Source organism: Aspergillus steynii, assembly GCF_002849105.1.
Source record: "Aspergillus steynii IBT 23096 chromosome Unknown P170scaffold_7, whole genome shotgun sequence".
NCBI lineage: Eukaryota > Fungi > Ascomycota > Eurotiomycetes > Eurotiales > Aspergillaceae > Aspergillus > Aspergillus steynii.
In genome coordinates this window covers 581123-601627 of record NW_020194404.1, presented here as the reverse complement: position 1 = coordinate 601627, position 20505 = coordinate 581123, and the positions used below count along the sequence as shown (strand labels likewise).

Here is a 20505-nt window from a genome sequence, read left to right as displayed (position 1 = left end):
TGATAAATGTTACTGGGCTATATTTATGTCCATGATTGATTCCCCGTAACGCCGTCCATTGCAGTCGCTATCAAATCAGATCTGCCTCGCCACCAACAGCCCCGAGAGCAGATGGCAACTCCAAGAAGTAATCATACATGAGCCCCATGGCCCTTCTATCCCTGCATTTAACATGTCCAGCTATGTGATCCATTTGCCCACCGTCTCTCCGAACCAGCTGACGGCCTTGTCCCGCCGCTTGTTTCGAGCGTCATCCTGCGCCTTGACAAAGGGCAATGCCTCCTGGGCATATAATTTCTGCTGTTCCATCTGCGCATAGTGAGAGCGAAGCTCCAATTCCCGTTCATGGGGCGTCAGATTCTCCAAGGGTTTCGAGGGCTTGAATCCGGCCGGGATGGCCTCGCCGCCGGGGATTTCCAGAGCATCCGCACTGGCTTCGGCCTTCTCCTGCCGGGCCTGGGGATTGAACAGCGACGTGATGGGTGGCGGCGCCTGTCCCGCCGCCTTGGCTTCCTCCACCTGCTTCTCATACCCGATCATTTCGTGATAGAGCTTGTCGGCGTGCATCTGGATGCGTTCTTCTCGTTCGGGGTCCCAGTTGAAGGCGGAGGCGTAGCCGAGTGCCTGGAGGAATTTCTAGACCGACAACCCCGGATTAGCCTCATTAGGCGACAATGGGAAACGGTGACTTACGGCCTGCGTAGTAAAGCAGCGAGAGAAGGTGTGGTTCTCCTCATGGCACATCGACATGCGCGACTTGATTCGTTTCGACCACGTGCCGGTCTGGAAGCAGTATGTCAAATCCTCGTGCTCCAACGCGCAGTTCTCCATGGCAGCCCGATGCACGGTGTCGCCACGCTGCTTGTATTTCTCAATGACTCGCTCCGCGCCCTTCTGGGTTTCTTCGCTGGCGGGGGGCTTGTAGGTCTTCCAGAGGTGGGCATAGCGCCCGTCGGGGTAGAGGGAGGCGTTGGGAAGGGCGGGTTGCGAGGACTCGTCGGATTCGGCGGTCGGAGGCGCTTGCGATGGCTGGCTCTGCGAATCTACCGGCTTGGGAATCTCCGGCGTCGTAGGGACGTATTTCTTGGGAGCTTCATGTTCGAGGTATTCTCGGAGACCCGGGTCCAACTTCTTGACGGGGTCCTCGGATTTGCCCCAGAACCAACCCATAGTTGAGAGATGCGGGTTGTATTTTTCAGGGAAACTTCAATTGCGAATGGAGAGAGATGAAAGAGGCAAGAATAAGCAGAGGAAGAACGAAGCGAAGACGTGAAGAGGAGGAAGAGACGATGCGGAGAGAATGCAAAAAGTGGCCGACCGCCGACTAAACCGCATCGGGTTCTCTTCTCTCTCTGCTCTCGTCGACTCTCCATCGGACTTCCTCTCGCATTCTTCTCTTCCTCTCCATCTCTCCCCCTCCCTTTTTCTCTCCCTCCCCTTCCCCTTTCGCGTCGTTTTGCGCGCAGAGCTTGCAAAGCGCCGCTTCTCGACCATGAATAACAGTACGTCTCGCCGACTGATCCCCGCGTCGCGTCCAACACTAACCCGATGATGGTAGATCGAGAGGAGCGGCTGCAAATGCGGCAGCGCGGAGCAGCGTAAGCCTGGCCTCCCTCCTTCGACGCGATGAATTGAGCTCCCCGAGTGAATACTGATACCGCAGGCGACCAACAGGACCCGCAAGATCAAGGAAGTCAACTTTGGTTTCTCGTTTGGTCTGGCTCCGCCCGAGGAAGCCTCCCAACCCGCGTCGCAATCCGAGCCGCCGAACGCACCCCCCGCCCCCTCGGCTCCCTTACAACCAGAGAGCTCCCAACCGCCTCTGCCATCGGAGCAGCAGAAGACCCCGCCGCCTGCAAGCCAGTCAAGTCAGTCTTCTTCTCGGCGGACCCCCGGAAGTGCGCGTAATGCCTTGCCCGAACGCCCGTCGACCTTCGATATCCCCGCGGATGAGGCGCCCAACCTAGGTCGCAGTAGTAAAAGACGGAAAATTGGTGAGTCCAGGTGGAATTGCCCCTCTACGTCGCCTGGGCTAACCCGGCTCGCAGAATCTCCCCCCACGAGTCGACGCATATCCCCTCGTCGAGATGGCACGCGACAAGGACAACAGAGCTCCTCGCCCCGTCAGAATGGCACCCGAAGCAGCCCGTCAGCTCAACCCCCTACCGAGTCAATGGAAGTCCCTACCATCACGAATTCTACGGAACTTGAACAACAACCGTCCGAGACAGCTGCTACATCTACTATCGCGAACGATGCCCAGGCCCCTCAAGACGCACCCGAACCAGCACCCCAGCCAGCTTCCGAAGTTGCCCCTGAGCCTGTACCAGAAATTGCGCCAGAACTTGCACCAGAACCTGCGCCCGAGGCCGCACCCGAGCAACCGCCTCAAGAAACTCCGAATGAAATTGACGTAGCTACGACTGAACCGGAAAACCAGGTTGAACCGAAATCGCCCCCGGCCCAACAAGAAGCGCCCCAGCCGAATGGCACGTCGTCGCCTGCCGATTCCACAAGAAGTAAGCGCAAACGGAGAGCCAGCGCAGACGACCGTTCACCGAAGAGCGCAAGTCCAGTGGCTAAAGATGCTCTGCAAGCAGTGCTACCTTCACAGCCCGAGGAATCCAGAGATAGCCCGGATGGAAAGCGCCAAACACGAGGAACCTCGGCCGGTGGTCGCTCCAGCGCAAGTCCAAAAGCCACCGACCAGGGCGTTCCGCCCGCAGAATCCCCACAGCCAAAGCAGTCTGTGGAAGCAACAGAATCACGGAAAACACGTGGCGCCAGCGCCAGCACGCGCTCATCAAAGAGCGCAAGTCCGAAACCTGTTGGCGAAAATACTCAACCACCGCAAGATATAGTACCGGAGGAACCTCAAAATGACCCTACAGCTACACGGACAAGAGGAGCCAGTGCCGGTGAGCGTTTGTCAAAGAGCGCAAGTCCAAGACCCGTCAGCGAGAATGTTCAACAATCACCACAAGCTCCAGCATTGGATCAACCCTTGGAGGATTCTACAGACAAAGGGAAAACACGAGGGGCTAGCGCAAAGGCACGTTCTGCTCAGAGTGGCAGTCTAGAAGTCGGTAGCGAGGCATCTCAGCAGGCCAAGCAAGATTCACAAAAGAAAGAGCCGAAGAAAGCCATCAGAGGCAAGCGTAAAAGGCGAGGTTCTAGCGCGAGTGGACGCTCTCCACCGCAGAGCGTCACGGCTTCAGAAACGGCTGAGGTTGAGCATCCGCTATCAGAAGAACCTCAAGATACTCCCACGGAGATAGAGCCATCAGAGCCCTCGCAGCCTCAGCCAGCGAAACGACAACGAGGCCGACCCCAAAGGTCCGCCCAGAAATCGCCGGTCCCAGAAGAGGTCACGGCAGAGAAGGCGGCCGGCTCCCCCGGGAACAAACCAGAGGAGCCATCACCTCCGCGTCGAGGACCCCGAGGCCTCCGTAACCGAAACGCGAAGAAACCCACGCCGGAGGCCGCAGCTGCGGAAGAACCAGCTGCTCAGCCAGCGCAGGTGGAAGGCGCTCGCGAGACAGATGCTACAAGTCATGACGAAGGCCGCCCTTCACGGCAGGGATTGAGGGTGGCAGACAAGAAATCGAATCGCGCAGGACGCGGAGAAGAGCAGGCCCAATCAGAGATGTCTGAAGAGATGCCCCGACCGGGTCGCAAGGGCAAGAAAGCACGAAAGGCGCAAGAACAGGAGCAGACTCAAGAAAAGGAGCATGAGCCGGAGCCGGAGCCTGAGCTTGAACCGGAGCGTGCACCCGAACGCCAGCCAGAGGTTGAGCCCGAACTCGAGGCGCAGCCTGAACCTGAAGCTCAACCCGAACCATCGACTCGCAAGCGTGGTCGTGACAAGTCGTCCAAATCAAAGAAGGATAACAAGGCCTCACAGCCGGAAGAGCGAGCAACGCAAGAAAACGCCGAAGAAGCAACCGCCTCCCGACCCAAGCGAAAACCGCGCCAACCTCGCGGCGAAACCGTTCCAGTGACCGTGCACCGTCTGGCAAACGTCGTTTCTCTCGGGGGTGCCGGTGCCTCTGCCGACGAAGAGGAGGACGACGAAAACGACCAAGAATCCACCGAAGATCTTTTTAACCGACTGAAGGCCAAACTCCCCAACCGAGGCGGCGTCAACGTCGCCGACGTCCTCAGCCAGATCTGTCGCGAAACACTGGAAAAGACCCTGACGACGCTCGACAATGGCATCGCCAACGAGGGCAACGCCGCGCGCCGGTCGGAATTCACACGCAAGAAGAAAGCCGTCGAGGCGTACGGCACCGAACTCGAGGGCCGGCTCTTCGAGCTCAGCGAGATGCTCGACAGCAACTTTGTTCTGGGGGTGAATCTGAGAAAGGCCAAGCGCGAGATGCTCGACCAGCGCACTCGACTGTTCCAGATCCGCAAGGAACGGGAGGCAGTCGCTGTGCGCATGGACGCCGTGCGCAAGAAGCATTCGGAAGAAGAGAATGCCAGAACTGTAAGCTCTAAACCCATCTAGAATCTCGGACCACAACTAACGAAATCAGACCCGCTCAACAATCAACCACTCCCTTCATAACATCGACCTCGCTGTCGAACGAAGCAAAGCCCCTCAGGAAAACCTACCATCTCCTTCCTCCCCATCTGTCGGTCTCGAATTCCTCCTCCGCAACGTCGCCGAGAACGCCAGCTCCCGAGCCTCTGGCGCCCAGGGCGGTCTGTTATCGCAGATCCGGGCCTTCAATGCGCAGCTGGAATCGGCTGCGCGGAGATTAGAGAGTTAATTTCAGCTTCTCTCTACTTGTCACTTTACTCTCGTTTATTAGCTTCTCTTCCCTTCTCTTTCTGGTTGTTTGTGTTGCGCTATACTGTGAGTTGTTTCCTTGATATGGATTTGCACGATTCGTTGAGAATTCATTTCGAAGCTTTGTTTTCTATTACTCGTTGAAATACCCCTCGACTATACTCTAGTTTACCATCTACCTGTCCTGACTTGATGTCTGAGTTTAGATGATTAGATGGACGGATGAATGGATGGATGGCGTTTCTTGCTGGACGGAGCATTAGCATTAGCATTATTATCATCGTTATTGTTACTGCGGACTTACTCTATATCATTTGCATGAGCGAATGGAATCAATCTGATTGTTTGGCATGCTTTCATTTAATTTTTCTGATGTTTTCCCTTTCCCACCGTTCTCTTTCTTCCACGAGAGTGATTCAACCCGGAGTCTAGCTACCGTGGCTAGTGGCGATTCCATTTCCTTCCCGATTAAGCAGTGTTGAAGCTATCCCGTCTTTAGCTTACTGCTCGCCTGCCTCTACCTGTAGAAACATGTGGCCCAAGCTGTCAAGTATTTCGCGGTTTGCTGACCATTTCATGATTTTTTCTACATTTTGGAACTTCGGTGTAACTGATTTATTCATTTAGATCCTCACTGACATATCCATTTTGTCCATCAGAACACAGAACCCGCATGCAAAGGAAAGAGCAATCCAACCACCATGAATCGGAAAGAAGGACCCCGGAATGCATTCAGTTCACCGTCTCTGATGGAGCCGGCGAAGGTCTCCAACATTTCAATATTCAGTTATTCATGAAATTATCTTAAACCAGACTTTACTTTCAATTAGACATCACTTATCACTACTCCACTGCACCCATTGACTATATCTTTCAATAGATCTTATTCAACTATTGAGCACTTTCGCTTGCCGGTCGAAGAATACAAGAATACCTACAGCTGATAACCGAAGTGCCATGGACGAAAATCGTCCCAGCTTCTGGGAGTGCGAAAGATGCAGGGGTCTCGTCGCCATCCCGTCGGGTATCCTGGCCCGTCAGCATTTCATCTGCGACTTCTGTGCCAAGCAGCTTACATTCAATGCCATCGAGGCCTGTTGCGGCAGACGCCGTTACCTCTCTTGGGCCGAATATCAAAGGTTCTCGCGACCCGAGCTGCTGGTGCAGCTCAGAGAAGACGTCGAATATCTCAACGGCCCATCGCTCTACTGCTGTGTCCCAGATTGCGGCCTTGGTTTCCTTCCAGCCCACCTCGAGGCCCTGGCGGAGAAAATCGTGATGAATTGCTCCTGGTGCGGCATGGGCACCTGTACAATTTGCAAGGGGCCCGAGCATCTCGGCCCATGTTCTTCTTTTTACGGGTTCGACAACGCGTGTGTCCGGCGATGCTACCGGTGCGCCAGGGTGACCTCGTTTCAAAATATGGCGATTTCGGGCCCGATCTTGTTCGTTTGGCCCTCCGGACGGAAGATAAGCTCCTTCGACGGTCAGCGCTAACGGAAACTGCCAGGTGCGCTTGCGGTACCACATTCTGCTTCACCTGTGGCCTGCCGCCCGGGTGTGGCTGCGCCGTAACTCAACAATGGAATGAGCGATCGACAGCCAATGCGGTTTACATCAATACCATGAACGCCTGGTCGTTTAGGACTTTCCTTATCCTCTTTCGCGAACTGCAGCACCGCTGCCGCGCAAATCCTGGATACTGCGAGCATTGGGCAAACGTTCACTATCTGGGGGGCGGATCCACCACAGCCGTCTCTGCGAATGGCGAACCGCTGGTGTCCGAGTTTGGATGCGGAGTGTGCCATCAGAGAATCAACGACGACTTTGTTCTGCAGTGCTCCCTGTGCTTGAAGGTCTTTTGCAGGGCCTGCCGACCGTGCCGGGTGGGTCGGGTTAGCAGTTTCTATGTCGCGGGGGAAGGTCCTGACGCCATGTTAAGAGTCAGACGGATTTGAAAGATGCCTGAGTAGAGAACCATGACTAGCGGAATATCAACCATGTCGGAACTAGAAATATGATACAAACTTGAGTCCTCAGCTCTGCCTGACTGGTGGTGGTTGCCTGATTCCGCCTTGCCGCCATGGCAGGACATGTCTAGTGTAAACCAGAGTCAGACTCAGCCAGCATGTCAACTGTAAACCAGCGCCAGTACGGAGTAAATGAGTCAATCAATCCATGCCAAAACGCCATGACATCATGATCCCTGCCGGTCAGCTGGCGAAGCTCATCTCCTGACATGACAGGTCGGCTGGGCAGGGATTCTTAGGTCTGACACCCAGGCTGACTCCGTGCCCGTTGATCGAGGACAGAGGTTGAGGCTGAGTGTCGGGTGAGAACTAGTGACTAGTTCGTAGTCTATTGGCGATTAACTTGACCCTTCCGGAGAGGGTCTACGGAGGAGGTTATAGAAGGGTAAAGGGTGAGTAGACAAGGCAAAACGCCCTACTTTTAGGCATAGACCATGAAGACAGTGAGGCATGGAAGATGGAAAAAGATGGATTTGTCATCGGAAAACCCCCGAATTGGAGCCCCAGGCAGGATTTGTCAGGCCACCATCTCCTCTGATTGGGCGCGACCAAAAAATTCTGGACGCTTCGTGGAGTCGGAACCATTAATTAAATTGCGTTAATCAGTCGGAACCATAAATTAAATGCATTAATCAGGGCGGATTGGAAATCAGGACGCCGCCGAGCTCCGTGAGGCGTGAATTAGGGCGCTGCAAAAGTCTCCGGCCTGGTGGTGCATTTGCCCCGGGGGGTCGTATTTAATTGTCGGGTCGCCGACGGGGATATCATCATTCAGACATTCGAATACAATCAGAGACAGACATTCTAGAACCCTTCCTTTTGATACCCTCTATTCCATCATGTCCAAGTTGTTCCAGCCCATCCAGGTCGGCCGCATGTCGCTGGCCCATCGCCTCGCCATGGCGCCCATGACTCGCTTCCGCGTCGACGATGAACACGTCCCTCTCCCCATCGTCAAGGAGCACTACGAGCAGCGCGCCGCCGTCCCCGGCACCCTCCTCATCACCGAAGGCACCCTGGTGTCCCCGCGCGCCGGCGGCTACCCCAACGTCCCCGGCATCTGGAGCGAGGCGCAGATCGCCGCCTGGCGCACCGTCACCGACGCCGTGCACGCCAAGGGCTCGTACATCTACATCCAGCTCTGGGGCCTCGGTCGCGTCGCCAGCCCCGACGTCCTGCAGAAGGAAGGCGGCCATGACCTCGTCTCCAGCAGCGCGACGCCCGCGAGCCCCGACGCCCCCGTCCCGCGCGAACTCACCGAGGCCGAGATCCACGCCTTCATCGACGACTACGTCCAGGCCGCCCGCAACGCCGTCGCCGCCGGCTTCGACGGCGTCGAGATCCACGGCGCCAACGGCTACCTGATCGACCAGTTCATCCAGGACACCGCCAACCAGCGCGCCGACGCCTGGGGCGGCTCCGTCGAGAACCGCGCCCGCTTCCCCCTCGAGATCACCCGCCGCATCGTCGCCGCCATCGGCGCCGACCGCACCGCCATCCGCTTCAGCCCCTTCAGCACCTTCCAGGGCATGCGCATGGCCGACCCCGTGCCGCAGTTCGAGTACCTGGCGCGCAAGACGGCCGAGTTCCACCTGGCCTACGTGCACGTCGTCGAGGCGCGCATTGCCGGCAACGCCGACGTCAGCGAGACCGGCGAGTCGCTGGACTTCTTCGTGAATGCGTACCGCGGCGCCGGCCCCGTCATGGTCGCCGGTGGTTATAAGCCCGACTCGGCCAGGGAGGCCGTCGATGCGCGCTACAAGGACCACGACGTCGTCGTCGCCATCGGTCGCCCCTGGACCGCGAACCCCGAGCTGCCCTTCCTGATCAAGTCGGGTCTGCCCCTGCGGCCCTATGAGCGGGATGTGTTCTATCTGCCCAAGGATCCGAAGGGATACGTCGATTACGACTTCACCGAGGAGTTCAAGGCGGTTCGCGCTGCGGCTTGATTCGTTGGGTTTGCTTAGAAGGTGGCATGGATAGGCGTTTGGGTTTGATTGCATAGCATGGTATAGATTATAATTTCAATAGAAGTCAGTTTCATTTAATTTTTTTTATTCTAATGTTTGTACTGCTTTATGTTAGAATCTCCATCCATGTAACTAGAAGATAAACTCACCCGGAACTCCAGGTTCTTCATGTCCGTGAGGTCCAAGAACTCGGAATTTTCCTGATGCTGCAGACCCTCCCCCTTTCTGTCCCGTCGCCGGTTCTCATAGATATAGTATATCTTCAAGATGACCGTGAAAAGAATGGCCACCGCCACGGTCGCTACAATCGCGATCTTCGCGGGGATGTAGTCCGGTTCGTCCTTGGTGCGGAACGTCAGCGGGCCCAGGATATTACCCAGACAGAACGACATCAGCACGATGGCGTTCATCGCGACTTTCTTGGTATGTCCGGCCACGTTGGCGCCGGCCAGGGAGTACATCAGAGGGAGAGAGGCGCCGATGCAGTTGGTCAGGTAGTTCCCCGCCAGTTTGGCGGCCTGCGTCGGCGCAAACGCCAGCAGACAGCCGCCGAGGAGACCGCAGGCCAGGATCCCGATGACGCAGAGACATCGCTGGTCGAAGCGGCCGGCCAGATGCGTGCCGACGAGGATGCTGATCACGCTGACCAGGCCGCCGGGGATCGTGAGCAGCTCGGTCTCCTTGGTGCTGAAGCCGAAGTTCTTGATGATCAGGGCCGAGAAGCTGCTGACGGCGCCGTTGGGGACGTTGCTGGCGGTGACAACGACGATGAGCAGGTAGGTCTGGGGGTCTGTGAACACTTCGAGGAACTGCTCGCGCTTGAACTGCTTGTTCTCGATGCCGGTGCGGTTTTCGCGGAGGCGCTCGATGGCCATGATTTTCTCGGAGTGGCTCAGCCGGGAACTCATGGGGTTGTCGGGGAAGACAAGAATGACGGTCACGCCTACTGCCATGGTGATCAGTCCGAAGATCAGGAACATGATCTGCCAGGACCGGAAGTGGTCGCCGGTATAGAAGAGCAGCCCGTACGCAACAAGAGCGCCGACGATGGTTGCGGTGCCGGTGCCTAGGTACCAGAAACCCATACGTTTGGGTTGTTCTGCGCGAATTAGTAGGTTCCGAGATAGAATAAGAGTCAATCACTTACCGTCTCTCTTGTACCACATGGAAGTTATCAAAATTAGCCTAGCAACCGTCAGCGTCGTCCTCCATCTAGGGGGGAAGCCATACGCAGGTGCCACTGCACTTTCAAAACATCCGAGCAAAATGCGAAGAACAATAAGACCAGGAAAGTTCTTTGCGGTGCAATTCAATGTCGTCAACAGTCCCCAAAGAGTTACTAGTACCGTTAGCCTAGCTTTTGCCATGCTTAATGTACTTACCATTCAGCCCCAAGTATTTCGCAGTGGGAAAGCGTTGCATTAGATAACCCGTTGGGAATTCGAAGAACAGATAGGACACGTAGAATGCCAACGCCAAGTTAGAGAATTGATCTGTTCGCATGTTGGTATCTTCGAGAAAGCCCATGACGGAGGCATAGTTGACTGCGTTGTTAGGCCAGATAGCACAAGAGGTCCTGATCACGTACTGAGAATCTTGTCTTGATACTGGAGAAAGTAGATTGCCCACATAAGGGGTACAATCATCCAGTCGATCTTCCGTACGAGCTTTTTCTCGTCTTCCTCGGAAAAGGTGATTGTTTCCTCTGAACGAAGGAAGTCCAGGGCTGCATCTGCTTTGATGGCCGCCACATGACCGACATCCTTTGCTTCGATGTCGACTGTGTCTGTGGATACTGAGTGATCCTTCTCGATTTCAGGGTTCCCCATGTTGAATCCAGCAAACCAGGTTTATTCTGAAGCAGATGGTCAGAATGCGAATCGATGGAAGAGCCATCGACCGTTACGCTTCTTATAGAAGCGCATGATAACCCCGCATCAGCCTGATAACGATAACCAGCCTGACAGGAGGGCCTTCCAAATGAATGCCTAGCAAGAATCGTCCGGCTAGAGCCTTGATATCGAGGCGAGCGCTGAGGACTTCCGCGACATTATCGGTAACGTCCTTCTCCAAATGCATCTAACAGATCATTGGGGTAGATGGATTGATAAACTGATAATAGATCCTGGATTCAGTCCCAAAACAGAAGGTCGAATGGCTCAAATGCCGCGAAGGATCCGGGATGTTGATAGCGGCCGTCACTTATCAACCCCGCAGATAGAGGGATCTTATGGCAGCAACCCGGTTGGCTTTATCGCTGCTCATGACTTGTCTGAAGCATGCGAAGAAATTGGTTATTGGGTAAATTCTTGTTGGGGAATTGCCTTGTGCTGTCTAAGGAGCAGAGCCTTCGATAAGCGGAATCGGATCTCGAGCGCACGCCTGTGATAAGTCGGTCAATCCGATCATATTGACAATTGATGGCTGGTGTCTTTAGCATCCGTTTTTGCTAAGTCTGGCTTAATTCATCAGACTCAAAGGCATAGTCGAATCACTAGCCATGCCTTGTCAGTCTCAGTCAAATGGTCTCCTTTCAAGAGACAGCATCAGTACAGTCATCGCATTCATCATTGCGAAGCACAAATGGCAACAAGCCAAACAGGAAAACATGAGCAGCCTCACATGCACTCTGAAGCGTTGGTCTGCATCGACGGCCATAACCACAGCAACAGCAACAAGATTTCTCGAAAGACCTCATTCCTTGTGAATCAGCACAGCCATGCTTTCTCGAGTTAAAAATCTGATCACATTGTCACGATCAACAAATTCTATGGCCAGCAGAAATGAAACCATTGACAATAGCGGCGAATCACCCGCTGCGACGATGATTTGACCTGCCCTCAACATTCACAATTGACGTGAGCTCAGAAGCCGAAAGAATTCTCTAGCAGACCCATCCCGCGGCTGTCCCACCGATCAATCCAAGAATCAATAGTTCATGAAGCCACGCCAACTACCGTGCTCCGACTCCGTACAATCCACCGTCGCAGCCATACATGAACGACAGCCAGACCGCCTTTCTGTGTCGATCTCTTCTCCCCCACCAGACTAGAGGGCCGGCGATTTTTTACGAACTCTAGATCGTGGGTTTGTCGCTATCTTGACGAGGCTGTATGAACGACGGACTGATCGACCGAGAGCTGCGAACTGAGTGGATGGCATCATTTGTCAATGGGGGCTTGTCCTGGTTGGTCGACCTGCATACATTAGTTTTGGAAGTGGTGCGCTCTAGCTAGAGCTGCATGTTCAATTGGAGGCTCCGTGCTAATCCATCGATCACCTTTAGCATGCAGGCTAGAAAGTCACGATAGACAGGCCATCAAACCCAATCGCCTGATACACTTTCTTCCGTGGGCCATGGGCTAGCATATGCCATCATCATCACTCGTCAGTATCAGTATCATCTGACACTATAGATCCAGTCCGCCACCTTCCGGAGTCCACTTCAGACAGAAGAATTTTTAGAGAAAGGAAAAGAAAAACAAAGATCACTTTACAAATCTATCGTATGATCTCACTAATCCACCAGCCTTTCCACTCCTCCATTCATCCAGATACATTACCAATAACAGCTAAATGCGCATACCCAAAAATCGACCATCCCCGCATGCGGAGACGGACTTAGAAGTATGCAGCATTCACCTCGAGACCAGGATCAGGACCAGGGCCAGCTGAGGATCATTCGCTGTTCCTCGGTGGATCCAGCCAGGTCCATAACTGAGGAAAGAAATTGGAGCACGAGAATGTTCTACAATGAACACAAATCAGTACCTTGGTCCATGATAGATAGTCGATGTACACCGGAAGCTGAGTGCAGAACAATGCCGAAGGATGGAAAGTGATGTTTTGTCGTTTCCGCTCCGCCGAACCGAGCTGAGTTTTGATAGCCGAAAAATGTCATTTCCATTATCCAGTCACTGCAACAGCAACAACAACAACAAAAAAAAAAAAAAAAAAAAAAAAAAAAAAAAAAAAAAAAAAAAAAAAAGAAAAAGAAAATACCTCCGGCTCCGGACTCAGACCTCTCTTCCCCAGACTGGAACTCCATATTTCCCCTAGACTAACCTCCAACTTGGATTCTGGATATTAATCGTCACTCTCGGCATGCAGGATAATTAATTGGAACTCGGTACCGCGTGCACGGGTGGAACCAGCGTGCTGGTTCTGCTTTTGATCTTGCTTCTGCGTCTGGGGTACCCAGGCGCCTGCTTACTCCGGAGTACTCCCGGGGTCGTCTGTGATCGTAAGAGTGGTAACTGGTAGCTGGTAAAGTTGATCCATCGAATCCATCTCCGGATTTCACCCGGACAAACTCCGCCCTCCAGATCCTGCTTATCCGCGAGCTACTTAGTTATCCAATCCAATGGCCAATGTCCAAGTCCAAAACTCTACACACGGTAAGGCAGAGAACGACTCCGTCGATCCCCCTCACCCCGTGATCTCTGACGTAGCTCGTCTGTCCTGCAAGACCATCCTCTGTTGATTTTCGCTTTCTCGGGCGGTAGTCCAGCCTGTCATCGGGTTGGCGTTGGCTCTACTAGACTAAATCCAAGTCGATCCTGACTGTCCCGTCCATCAACACGTAGTCTCACTATAGTGCAGAGTCATACGCAGTAAGGAATAAGCCATACAAGAATTCAATACACGGACTAGCCAAAAGAAGACACATAGACAGCCGCGCCGGTTGGCTTTGCACTGCACCTTGGCTGACGAAGATGGCGCTTGGCCGGAGTCTGAGTAAGACATGGCGTGATGGCGGGTGGCTGATGGCTGTTGAGTCTTGGGGTCTTGGATTCTTGGTCTCTTATGTGGCGGTTTTATTATTTGTGCTGGATTACGTGGGGGAGATTTACCCCGTGGGTGTGTCGCGCTGTGCTCTGTTGTTAGGTACTTGGTTATCCAACAACCCAATCTACATCGTCTACCGAGTATCAAAACAAACGCACCAGATATGGCTATGCCCAGACCCCTAGCTCCATCTCAACCATGATTTCACGTGGACCAGACCCATGTCCTCTTGGCGAAGCGAGCTCGTAAATATCCACAGAGGAACGGAGACACCGGCCCCAGACTGGCCGGAAGAAAAGGAAAAAGGCACGGGACCAAGAAATTCCTGGACCCCGGACAAAAGGAGATTGCATCCTTCGTATCAGTGGATATTATGTTGGATATACGGAGTGGTATAGGAATTCTGTGCTAAGTTTATGTTTAGAAATTCTGCAGAAGACTGCTGTGGAGTAGATAGGCAAGGCAGTAACGGTAACGGCGTACCAGCAGGTACATAGGTACATCCAAATTAGTCGACAAAGTAAGGAAAATGTAGGACAATGATCCGATATGTAGGTACCAATTATTAGGCGTATCCCCCCAAGTATCCGCGCTCTGTCCTCCAGGTCTACCGCAAGCCATGGCCGAGGCATCCGGACCGGGGTCTGGCGGGATTCCCGGAAGCATCACTTGATTACTATATCATCTCCAATACGGATTCAGTATTCCTGGGTCTGAAGAATGGATGCATGCATGGCACTCCGCAGTAGAAGTTCACATGATATCTCGAGAATGGACTTGACCCAAGAATAGGTCGGTCCGCATTGAGTGGTACCGTGTACCGTACTTCTCGGACATAATATCCTGTGGGAGATATGTTGAGGCACAAGTTATGCCTGCAGTGTATCTACTCCTAACTGTCCTCTCCATTTCTCCGCTTTCTTGTCTCTCCGCAGATCGACAATACTTACAGATCACTCGATTTGCGTTGACTCCATATTGGGGAATGAGATGACGCATACTACGCAGTACACTCCGTCAGCAGGAATACTCCGTAGAATCAGCATCCCCCGCGGCGCTACGGAAGGAGTCTTACTCCGTGGATGAGAGCTAGACTCATCTAGTCTAAACGAGATGGAGGAGCTAAACCGCTCGAAAAAGTACAAAAAAAGAAAAGGAAAGGAAAGGAAAAAAGGAAAAAATAAGTCCGCAGCACCGAATGGCGCACGCACACCAGACACTCGCAAAAACAAGCCCGTCAGCCCAGCCCGCCCAGTCCAGACCAAGGCCAGCCAGAGCAGCCACCAGACTAGAGGCGAAGGATTCTTGCCAAGCGCAATGGTCGCGGCGCATACAGTGGTTAGGTCTCTTCCATCGGGGTTTCCCCCCTTCCCGCGGGGAAGAGAGGAAGAAGACCCTTGATCCTGGATCTGTAGGCCGTAAATAGCGCCAGGCTGAGGGTTGGGCTGTTGGCTGGATTGGGAATTAAGGGTCTTTTCTGTTGGATCAGCTAGGATGGGCCTGTTCTGCGCCTAGGCGTAGCTACAGATGTCATCATTCGGATAGGTCTTACAGTGTTGGGTCTTATTTCGGAGGCAGTAAGCAGTAAGGACAGGGTATGAACTGGCTTAATTAATATAAGAATACACACAGACCTCATCGCAACCCGCCCTTAATAACAGTTAATATGCAGTATTACAACCTGCCCGGTCATTACACCCGGATGTCAATGGTCAATAGTCGATACCTGCGCTGGCAAGATAAACAGATTAGATTGGTCTGCAAGTGTTTCCTTTCGTCGTCCGGACCGTCCAACCGTCCAACCGTCCATCCATTCGGACCGACTGACCGCCCACAACTAAACTCGAGCATACTACACGCGACCGAGGATCTTTGCATAATTATCACGCCCTCAAATCGCGATAATCAATCAAACAAAATCCATAGCCAGAATCGCTATACTCCATAATCTACACCATAATTGATTCAGCCAGTTTCTCGCTTCCCGCGGCGAGAAATACCCACCCCCAATGCGACCGAACCGACCACCCAGGTCGCACGTTTTCCAACTGGTAGGGCGGCCTCGGTCCAGCTCGCTCTTACGGGCCTCTCGCTTTCTTTCTTCCCTAATAAAATTAATTCCCAACTAAAAACCCACCCTAACCTAACTAAACGCAAAAGTAAAACCACATAAAAGTGTAAGTCGACAGGTCTCGCAAGACCCACCAATCAGCGCCGTCAGAAATCAACTATAAATGCACTTTAAATTAGTCGCTCCGAGTCGACAGAATCTCTCTCCCTTGGCCCTTGGAGGCGGATGACTTGCAGCGCGGCGCCGCGGCAGGCGGAGCTTCACTTGCGCCGTGGAATTTTTATTATTGATCAAATGCCACTTGGGAAGGGCCAAGGCCGCTAGATGAGCTCTAGGTAGTAGTTCAGCTGAAGCTGTTGGGTTTTTTCCCTCTGTGTGTTTGTCTGTGTCTGTGTGTCTGTCTCTCGGTGGCCTGATTTGACCAAGGACATTGATTAATCCTCCGTTCCTGAGTTCGGACTAGAGAGTAAATGCTACGTCTTTCCCTTTGTGCCTGATTTCGATCGAAGCTGGAACCTGCAGTGCTACTGTGCTATTCTCGCTAGACGGTATGCAGGACGACGGGCCAGGCAGGTCGCTGGCGGCGTCGCACTCGCACAAATCTATCGCTGAATCTGAAATATTTATTGTCTGAGCGCCACATTTCTCGCGCTTGGCAGGTCAGGTCGGCTGCTTTTGCCTGCAATAATAACGAGCGTTATTAATTTATTTAATTTGGGGCATTTGGTTTGGGTCCTTCGTTTTTGGCGAGAATGCGAGGTGGGATGTTTAGTTTACGCAGGACTCCGTAGTAGTATTGTAGTGTCCAGGCGCCTTCGGCCTTATGCACGAGATACTTTCCATCCCGTGTTGGTTTTAAAGCCTGCATGGCCTGCACCTTGTCTGGTACCCTAGAAACATTTTGACCCTGACCATTGGTCGAGACGCCAGCGACCAGAGGCCAGCTGCAGATCGTAACCCTTCTCCCCTACGGCGTAGATTCGCTTCCCCTGGAGCTGGGACCTCGTATACGTGGACACGGGGTTCCCTATTGAGGAACCCTCCGAGGCAGCAATGGCCCTTGAGCTACGCAGGACGGATTGGTTTTGATTAATATGGACTGGACTGCCCATGATTGTCGGACGGTCGGACAAGCCAACATCCCCTCCCCTCTCGCAATATTAATGATCTTCGCGTGTCACCCTGCCAGATAGTGCTAGTCTCTGACGGAGGGCCTAGTGGGTGACAAGTGTCTCTCCTTATTTCGGTCGGACTCGATCGAAAGTTCTCCCGTCAGTTGTCAGTTGTCAATTGTCAAAAAAGGAGATGGGACAAATTTTAAATGATGATAAGCTGTGGAGGATGGGTCTCGGCCAAGGTTGAGCTTGTTTGTACGCCATCGCCAGGAGGTCGCGGTGGCTGGACACAGGTCCCAGGGGCGAGGCTGCGAGCGCCCGGGAGATAAAAAAGGGGACGAAGGGCAGGGAAGTTGAGTCCGCGGCCGAACGGTCAGAAAGTCAGAACTCTACTGTGGTAGTGAGTCGCCAAGTGGAGATGTTCGTTTCCTTTTGGCCCGCGACGAACAAGGACGGCGACAGACTAGGGCGTAGTCGCCGTGGTGTCGTCGAGTTACAGAAACGAAAAGCTCCCAGGCTCCAGATCGGCTCGGGTGAATCATTGGTGCGTAATCCGCCACCGCGTACGGGGAAAATCAGGACTGGAGCCGGTCATGACACGCCCTGGAGCTTCTTTTAGTGTGCTTTGGGTTGCGCTGATCCATAATGGAGACCGAGGCTTTCTCTGGCAGAAGTACTCCGTAGGACTTTACTCCGGAGTACTGTCAATTGATAATTTCTGGACCAGCTTGTCCTAGCTGCATCAAGCTGGACGCACCGAGTAAATATCCCGGCCGATCAGCCATCAACGAGAACCATGACGAACCATTCAGTATCGTCCAAATCGTCGATAATTTACCCTGGAAACGCACCGTCGGCGGTACTACCCTTGTAAGCCCCGATACCAGACGGCAGGCCGGAAATGGAGGACCTCTTGAGTCGTGTCCTCCGTCTCGATCGTCTGGATTTCGATGCCGACACGGTAGCATGCATCGGACTCACGATGAAACCCATGCCGCTTCCAATTGAGAGAGAATTCGACGAACTGTCTCAAGTCAAGCTTTCAACCACGGAATGGGACAGGCGTCAGATTTGCAGCGGTCCACCCAACAAGATGTGCACGAGTCCTGAGTGCCCTGCTTGACGCTTGTATCCGGAGGTCCACCGGTTGATGGAGAAGATTTCTTTTTTCTTATTTGCTTTTTTTGCTTTCCTTCCCTCAATTAGCCCTGAAAACTGAAAAGTACCTAATGAATGAGACTAGGTGGAGATTGGACCTTCAGGCTAGACGGGTAGACACACGATCCCTTGCCTTGTGGTAAGATGGATGAATGGAAAGCAATTCAACCGGCTGGCAAGGAACCAGGGGCAGACAATGGAACATCATGAGGGCAGGATTATCTCACGACCTCGAGAGGATGCCGGAAGAAGATCAGTTGGAGACGGATGGAACAGCCGGCAGTCGGTAATTACCAGAATACCAGAATAATACCAGAATACCATACGGCAGACAAACAGCCCAAACTGGAAGGGATCGGGCCCAATTCTGTTCTTCTCTTCCTCTCTCTCCTCCATTCCATGGTTAATTAGCAATCATTCTCTCACCACACAAGACGTCCTGGTCAGCTTTTGGTCGCGATTCCCCGCCGGCCGTCTGATTGGATTGGCGCACTCCCCAGGATTCCACTCCGTCGATGGATGATTCGATGAAATCGCGACGGATGAATGGTTGACTCTCTCCACTTCCGTCCCCGGCTTCTTGGTCACAGAATTTGGTCGGTCTTGGAGACTTGGGCGGTACGACGGTGGAATGCGGATGGAATGGGAAAACTTCCTTTCACCCTTCAGCCAACCATGAGGCTTTCCATCGGGGATGACTATGCTTTCCCCAGATGATGCCGATGTTGGGATTTCGTTGCTTGTTCCCCGCCCACTAGTCCATTTGTGTTTTTTTTTTTTTTCCTTTTGCTTTTTTTCCCCCAGTGCTTCAGTGTTCTCCTTTCTCGTCGCCTACTTTCCCGGAGGATATCAATGTGAATATCAGTATCTTCCAAATACCGTCGTGGAAGACATTCCGATGGAGATGCGGCGCAGTCCGGAGTGGATTCGTGCAAATCGTTGAAGACTCTTTTGACACTAATCCACCGTCGCTCCACCAGCGCCGGGAGAAAGAGAATAAAAAATATAATAAAAAATGATAAATTAAAATCACCAGAGAAAAAAAAAAAAAAAAAAAAAAAAAAAAAAAAAAAAAAACCGCAGCTAAACTCAACTAACGGCCCTTCCTCCCCATTTGGGTAAGTTGCTGGTCTCCCCTGCAACTTTCGCTCGTCCGGTCGTGTCTCATCGTCTCGTCCGTCTGTCCATTCATCCTCTTAACCTGCCTCGTTCCCCTCTCCCTGGTCCCCTTCTCCTCCTCTTGTTCTATTTATTTCTCCTTCTCCATCTTGCACGGTCCCAAGTTCATCGAAGCCGTGTTTGTTGATCCGCCCAGCAGAGCTGTGCGTTTCGTTTTCTCCTTGCCTCGTGCTTTATAATTCCCTCCGTGGTTTCACATATATTTCCTCCCTCCTCCCTCCTGCGATTCTCCAGCTAGCTGGACCCGGGTTTAATTTCTCTCGTCTCAATTTCAATAAGACTGTCGTAATATCTCCCGTCTGAGATCTTCTGATCTTGCAATTCATCCCACCCATCGATCATGTCGGCGGAAAACACCACCAACCCTTCGCTCGAGAAGGACTTCGGTCCTGCTGGCACCGGAGGTAGCTCCGACGGTGTCAACGGTAATGGCGCTCCCATGACCCACCAGTTGACGGCCGAGGAGACGGCCAAGGCTGCTGCGCGCTTTGGATACGGCCCTCTGTCCCATGTCAACACTGCGGAGAACCAGCTGCGTCCCTTCGGTGGTGAATTCCAGCCCGGTCTGTACAAGTCGGTCGAGCAGCGCAAGTTCGCCAACCCTGCTCCTCTGGGCCTGTGCGCTTTCGCCCTGACCACTTTCGTGCTGAGCGCGATCAACATGGGCGCTCGCGACATCACCGAGCCCAACATCGTCGTCGCTCTGGCTTTCGGTTACGGTGGTCTCGTCCAATTGCTTGCTGGCATGTGGTAAGTCATTGATTGGCTCCGCGATTGGAGGAATCCCCCTCGTGCTGACATGTTCCGAAAGGGAAATGGCTATCGGTAACACCTTTGGTGCCACTGCTCTGTCTTCTTATGGTGGTTTCTGGCTGTCGTTTGCCATCGTCCTGACCCCCGGCGGGTTCAACATCAAGTCGGCGCTCGTGGAGGCGGACAACGACAGCACTGCCATGTTCGATAACTCCTTCGGTCTGTTCCTTTTGGTATGTGATCCCCTTTCGCAATGCGACGGTCGACCACGACAATCGCTGACGAGACCAAATGTATAGGGTTGGTTTATCTTCACGACCATTCTGCTCTTCTGCACCCTGCGATCCACCGTGGCGTTCTTCTTGCTGTTCTTCTTCCTTGACCTGGCATTCCTGCTGCTCGGTGTCGGTTACATCCAGCGCGACAGCCAGGGTATGCCCAACCCCCCTGTCATCAAGGCCGGTGGATTCTTCGGGTTGCTGGCGGCGTTCGCGGCCTGGTACAACGCCCTGGCCGGTATTGCGGACAACAGCAACAGCTTCTTCATCCTGCCCGTCGCCCACTTCCCCTGGTCTCCCACCGCTCGCAGCCGTGCCAAGAAGACCGAGCGCGAGACTGTTTAAGGGGGTGCGCCCACTGCGTGGCT

The 20505-nt window shown here is 53.4% G+C and overlaps 8 protein-coding genes across 8 annotated transcripts; 5 read left to right on the top strand and 3 right to left on the bottom strand.

The window, feature by feature from the left end:
* Positions 1–12: 12 nt before the first annotated feature.
* On the bottom strand, positions 13–1262 carry P170DRAFT_413804 (uncharacterized protein). The gene is made up of 2 exons (XM_024846994.1): positions 694–1262; positions 13–636 (listed from the first exon to the last, which is right to left on the bottom strand). Exons 1-2 carry the CDS (start codon positions 1168–1170, stop codon positions 181–183), a joined length of 933 nt encoding a protein of 310 aa, XP_024700824.1. The 5' UTR covers positions 1171–1262; the 3' UTR covers positions 13–180.
* A 182-nt stretch (positions 1263–1444) lies between these two features.
* Positions 1445–5079, top strand: P170DRAFT_512197 (uncharacterized protein). The gene is made up of 5 exons (XM_024854967.1): positions 1445–1502; positions 1559–1598; positions 1675–1994; positions 2049–4489; positions 4539–5079. Exons 1-5 carry the CDS (start codon positions 1493–1495, stop codon positions 4773–4775), a joined length of 3048 nt encoding a protein of 1015 aa, XP_024700823.1. The 5' UTR covers positions 1445–1492; the 3' UTR covers positions 4776–5079.
* Positions 5080–5712: 633 nt separating this feature from the next.
* P170DRAFT_245696 (uncharacterized protein) lies at positions 5713–7040 on the bottom strand. Its single transcript, XM_024842983.1, has 4 exons — positions 6795–7040; positions 6336–6721; positions 5872–6270; positions 5713–5824 (listed from the first exon to the last, which is right to left on the bottom strand). Coding segments are annotated over exons 1-4 (873 nt in total). The 5' UTR covers positions 6881–7040; the 3' UTR covers positions 5713–5822.
* A 433-nt stretch (positions 7041–7473) lies between these two features.
* P170DRAFT_439269 (alkene reductase) lies at positions 7474–8868 on the top strand. The gene has a single exon (XM_024849804.1). The coding sequence runs from the start codon at positions 7665–7667 to the stop codon at positions 8772–8774; it is 1110 nt and encodes a 369-aa protein (XP_024700821.1). The 5' UTR covers positions 7474–7664; the 3' UTR covers positions 8775–8868.
* A 16-nt stretch (positions 8869–8884) lies between these two features.
* P170DRAFT_512195 (putative MFS transporter) lies at positions 8885–10624 on the bottom strand (the record flags this gene model as incomplete). Its single annotated transcript, XM_024854966.1, has 6 exons — positions 8885–8896; positions 8945–9894; positions 9943–9980; positions 10026–10134; positions 10178–10339; positions 10384–10624. 6 exons carry the CDS (start codon positions 10622–10624, stop codon positions 8885–8887), a joined length of 1512 nt encoding a protein of 503 aa, XP_024700820.1.
* Positions 10625–13787: 3163 nt separating this feature from the next.
* Positions 13788–14007, top strand: P170DRAFT_439267 (uncharacterized protein). Its single transcript, XM_024849803.1, has one exon. The coding sequence runs from the start codon at positions 13805–13807 to the stop codon at positions 13979–13981; it is 177 nt and encodes a 58-aa protein (XP_024700819.1). The 5' UTR covers positions 13788–13804; the 3' UTR covers positions 13982–14007.
* Positions 14008–18472: 4465 nt separating this feature from the next.
* Positions 18473–18967, top strand: P170DRAFT_245371 (uncharacterized protein). The gene has a single exon (XM_024842981.1). The coding sequence runs from the start codon at positions 18622–18624 to the stop codon at positions 18868–18870; it is 249 nt and encodes an 82-aa protein (XP_024700818.1). The 5' UTR covers positions 18473–18621; the 3' UTR covers positions 18871–18967.
* A 479-nt stretch (positions 18968–19446) lies between these two features.
* On the top strand, positions 19447–20482 carry P170DRAFT_363785 (acetate uptake transporter family protein; the record flags this gene model as incomplete). The annotated part of the gene is made up of 3 exons (XM_024844607.1): positions 19447–19856; positions 19918–20092; positions 20159–20482. 3 exons carry the CDS (start codon positions 19447–19449, stop codon positions 20480–20482), a joined length of 909 nt encoding a protein of 302 aa, XP_024700817.1.
* Between the last annotated feature and the right edge of the window lie 23 nt (positions 20483–20505).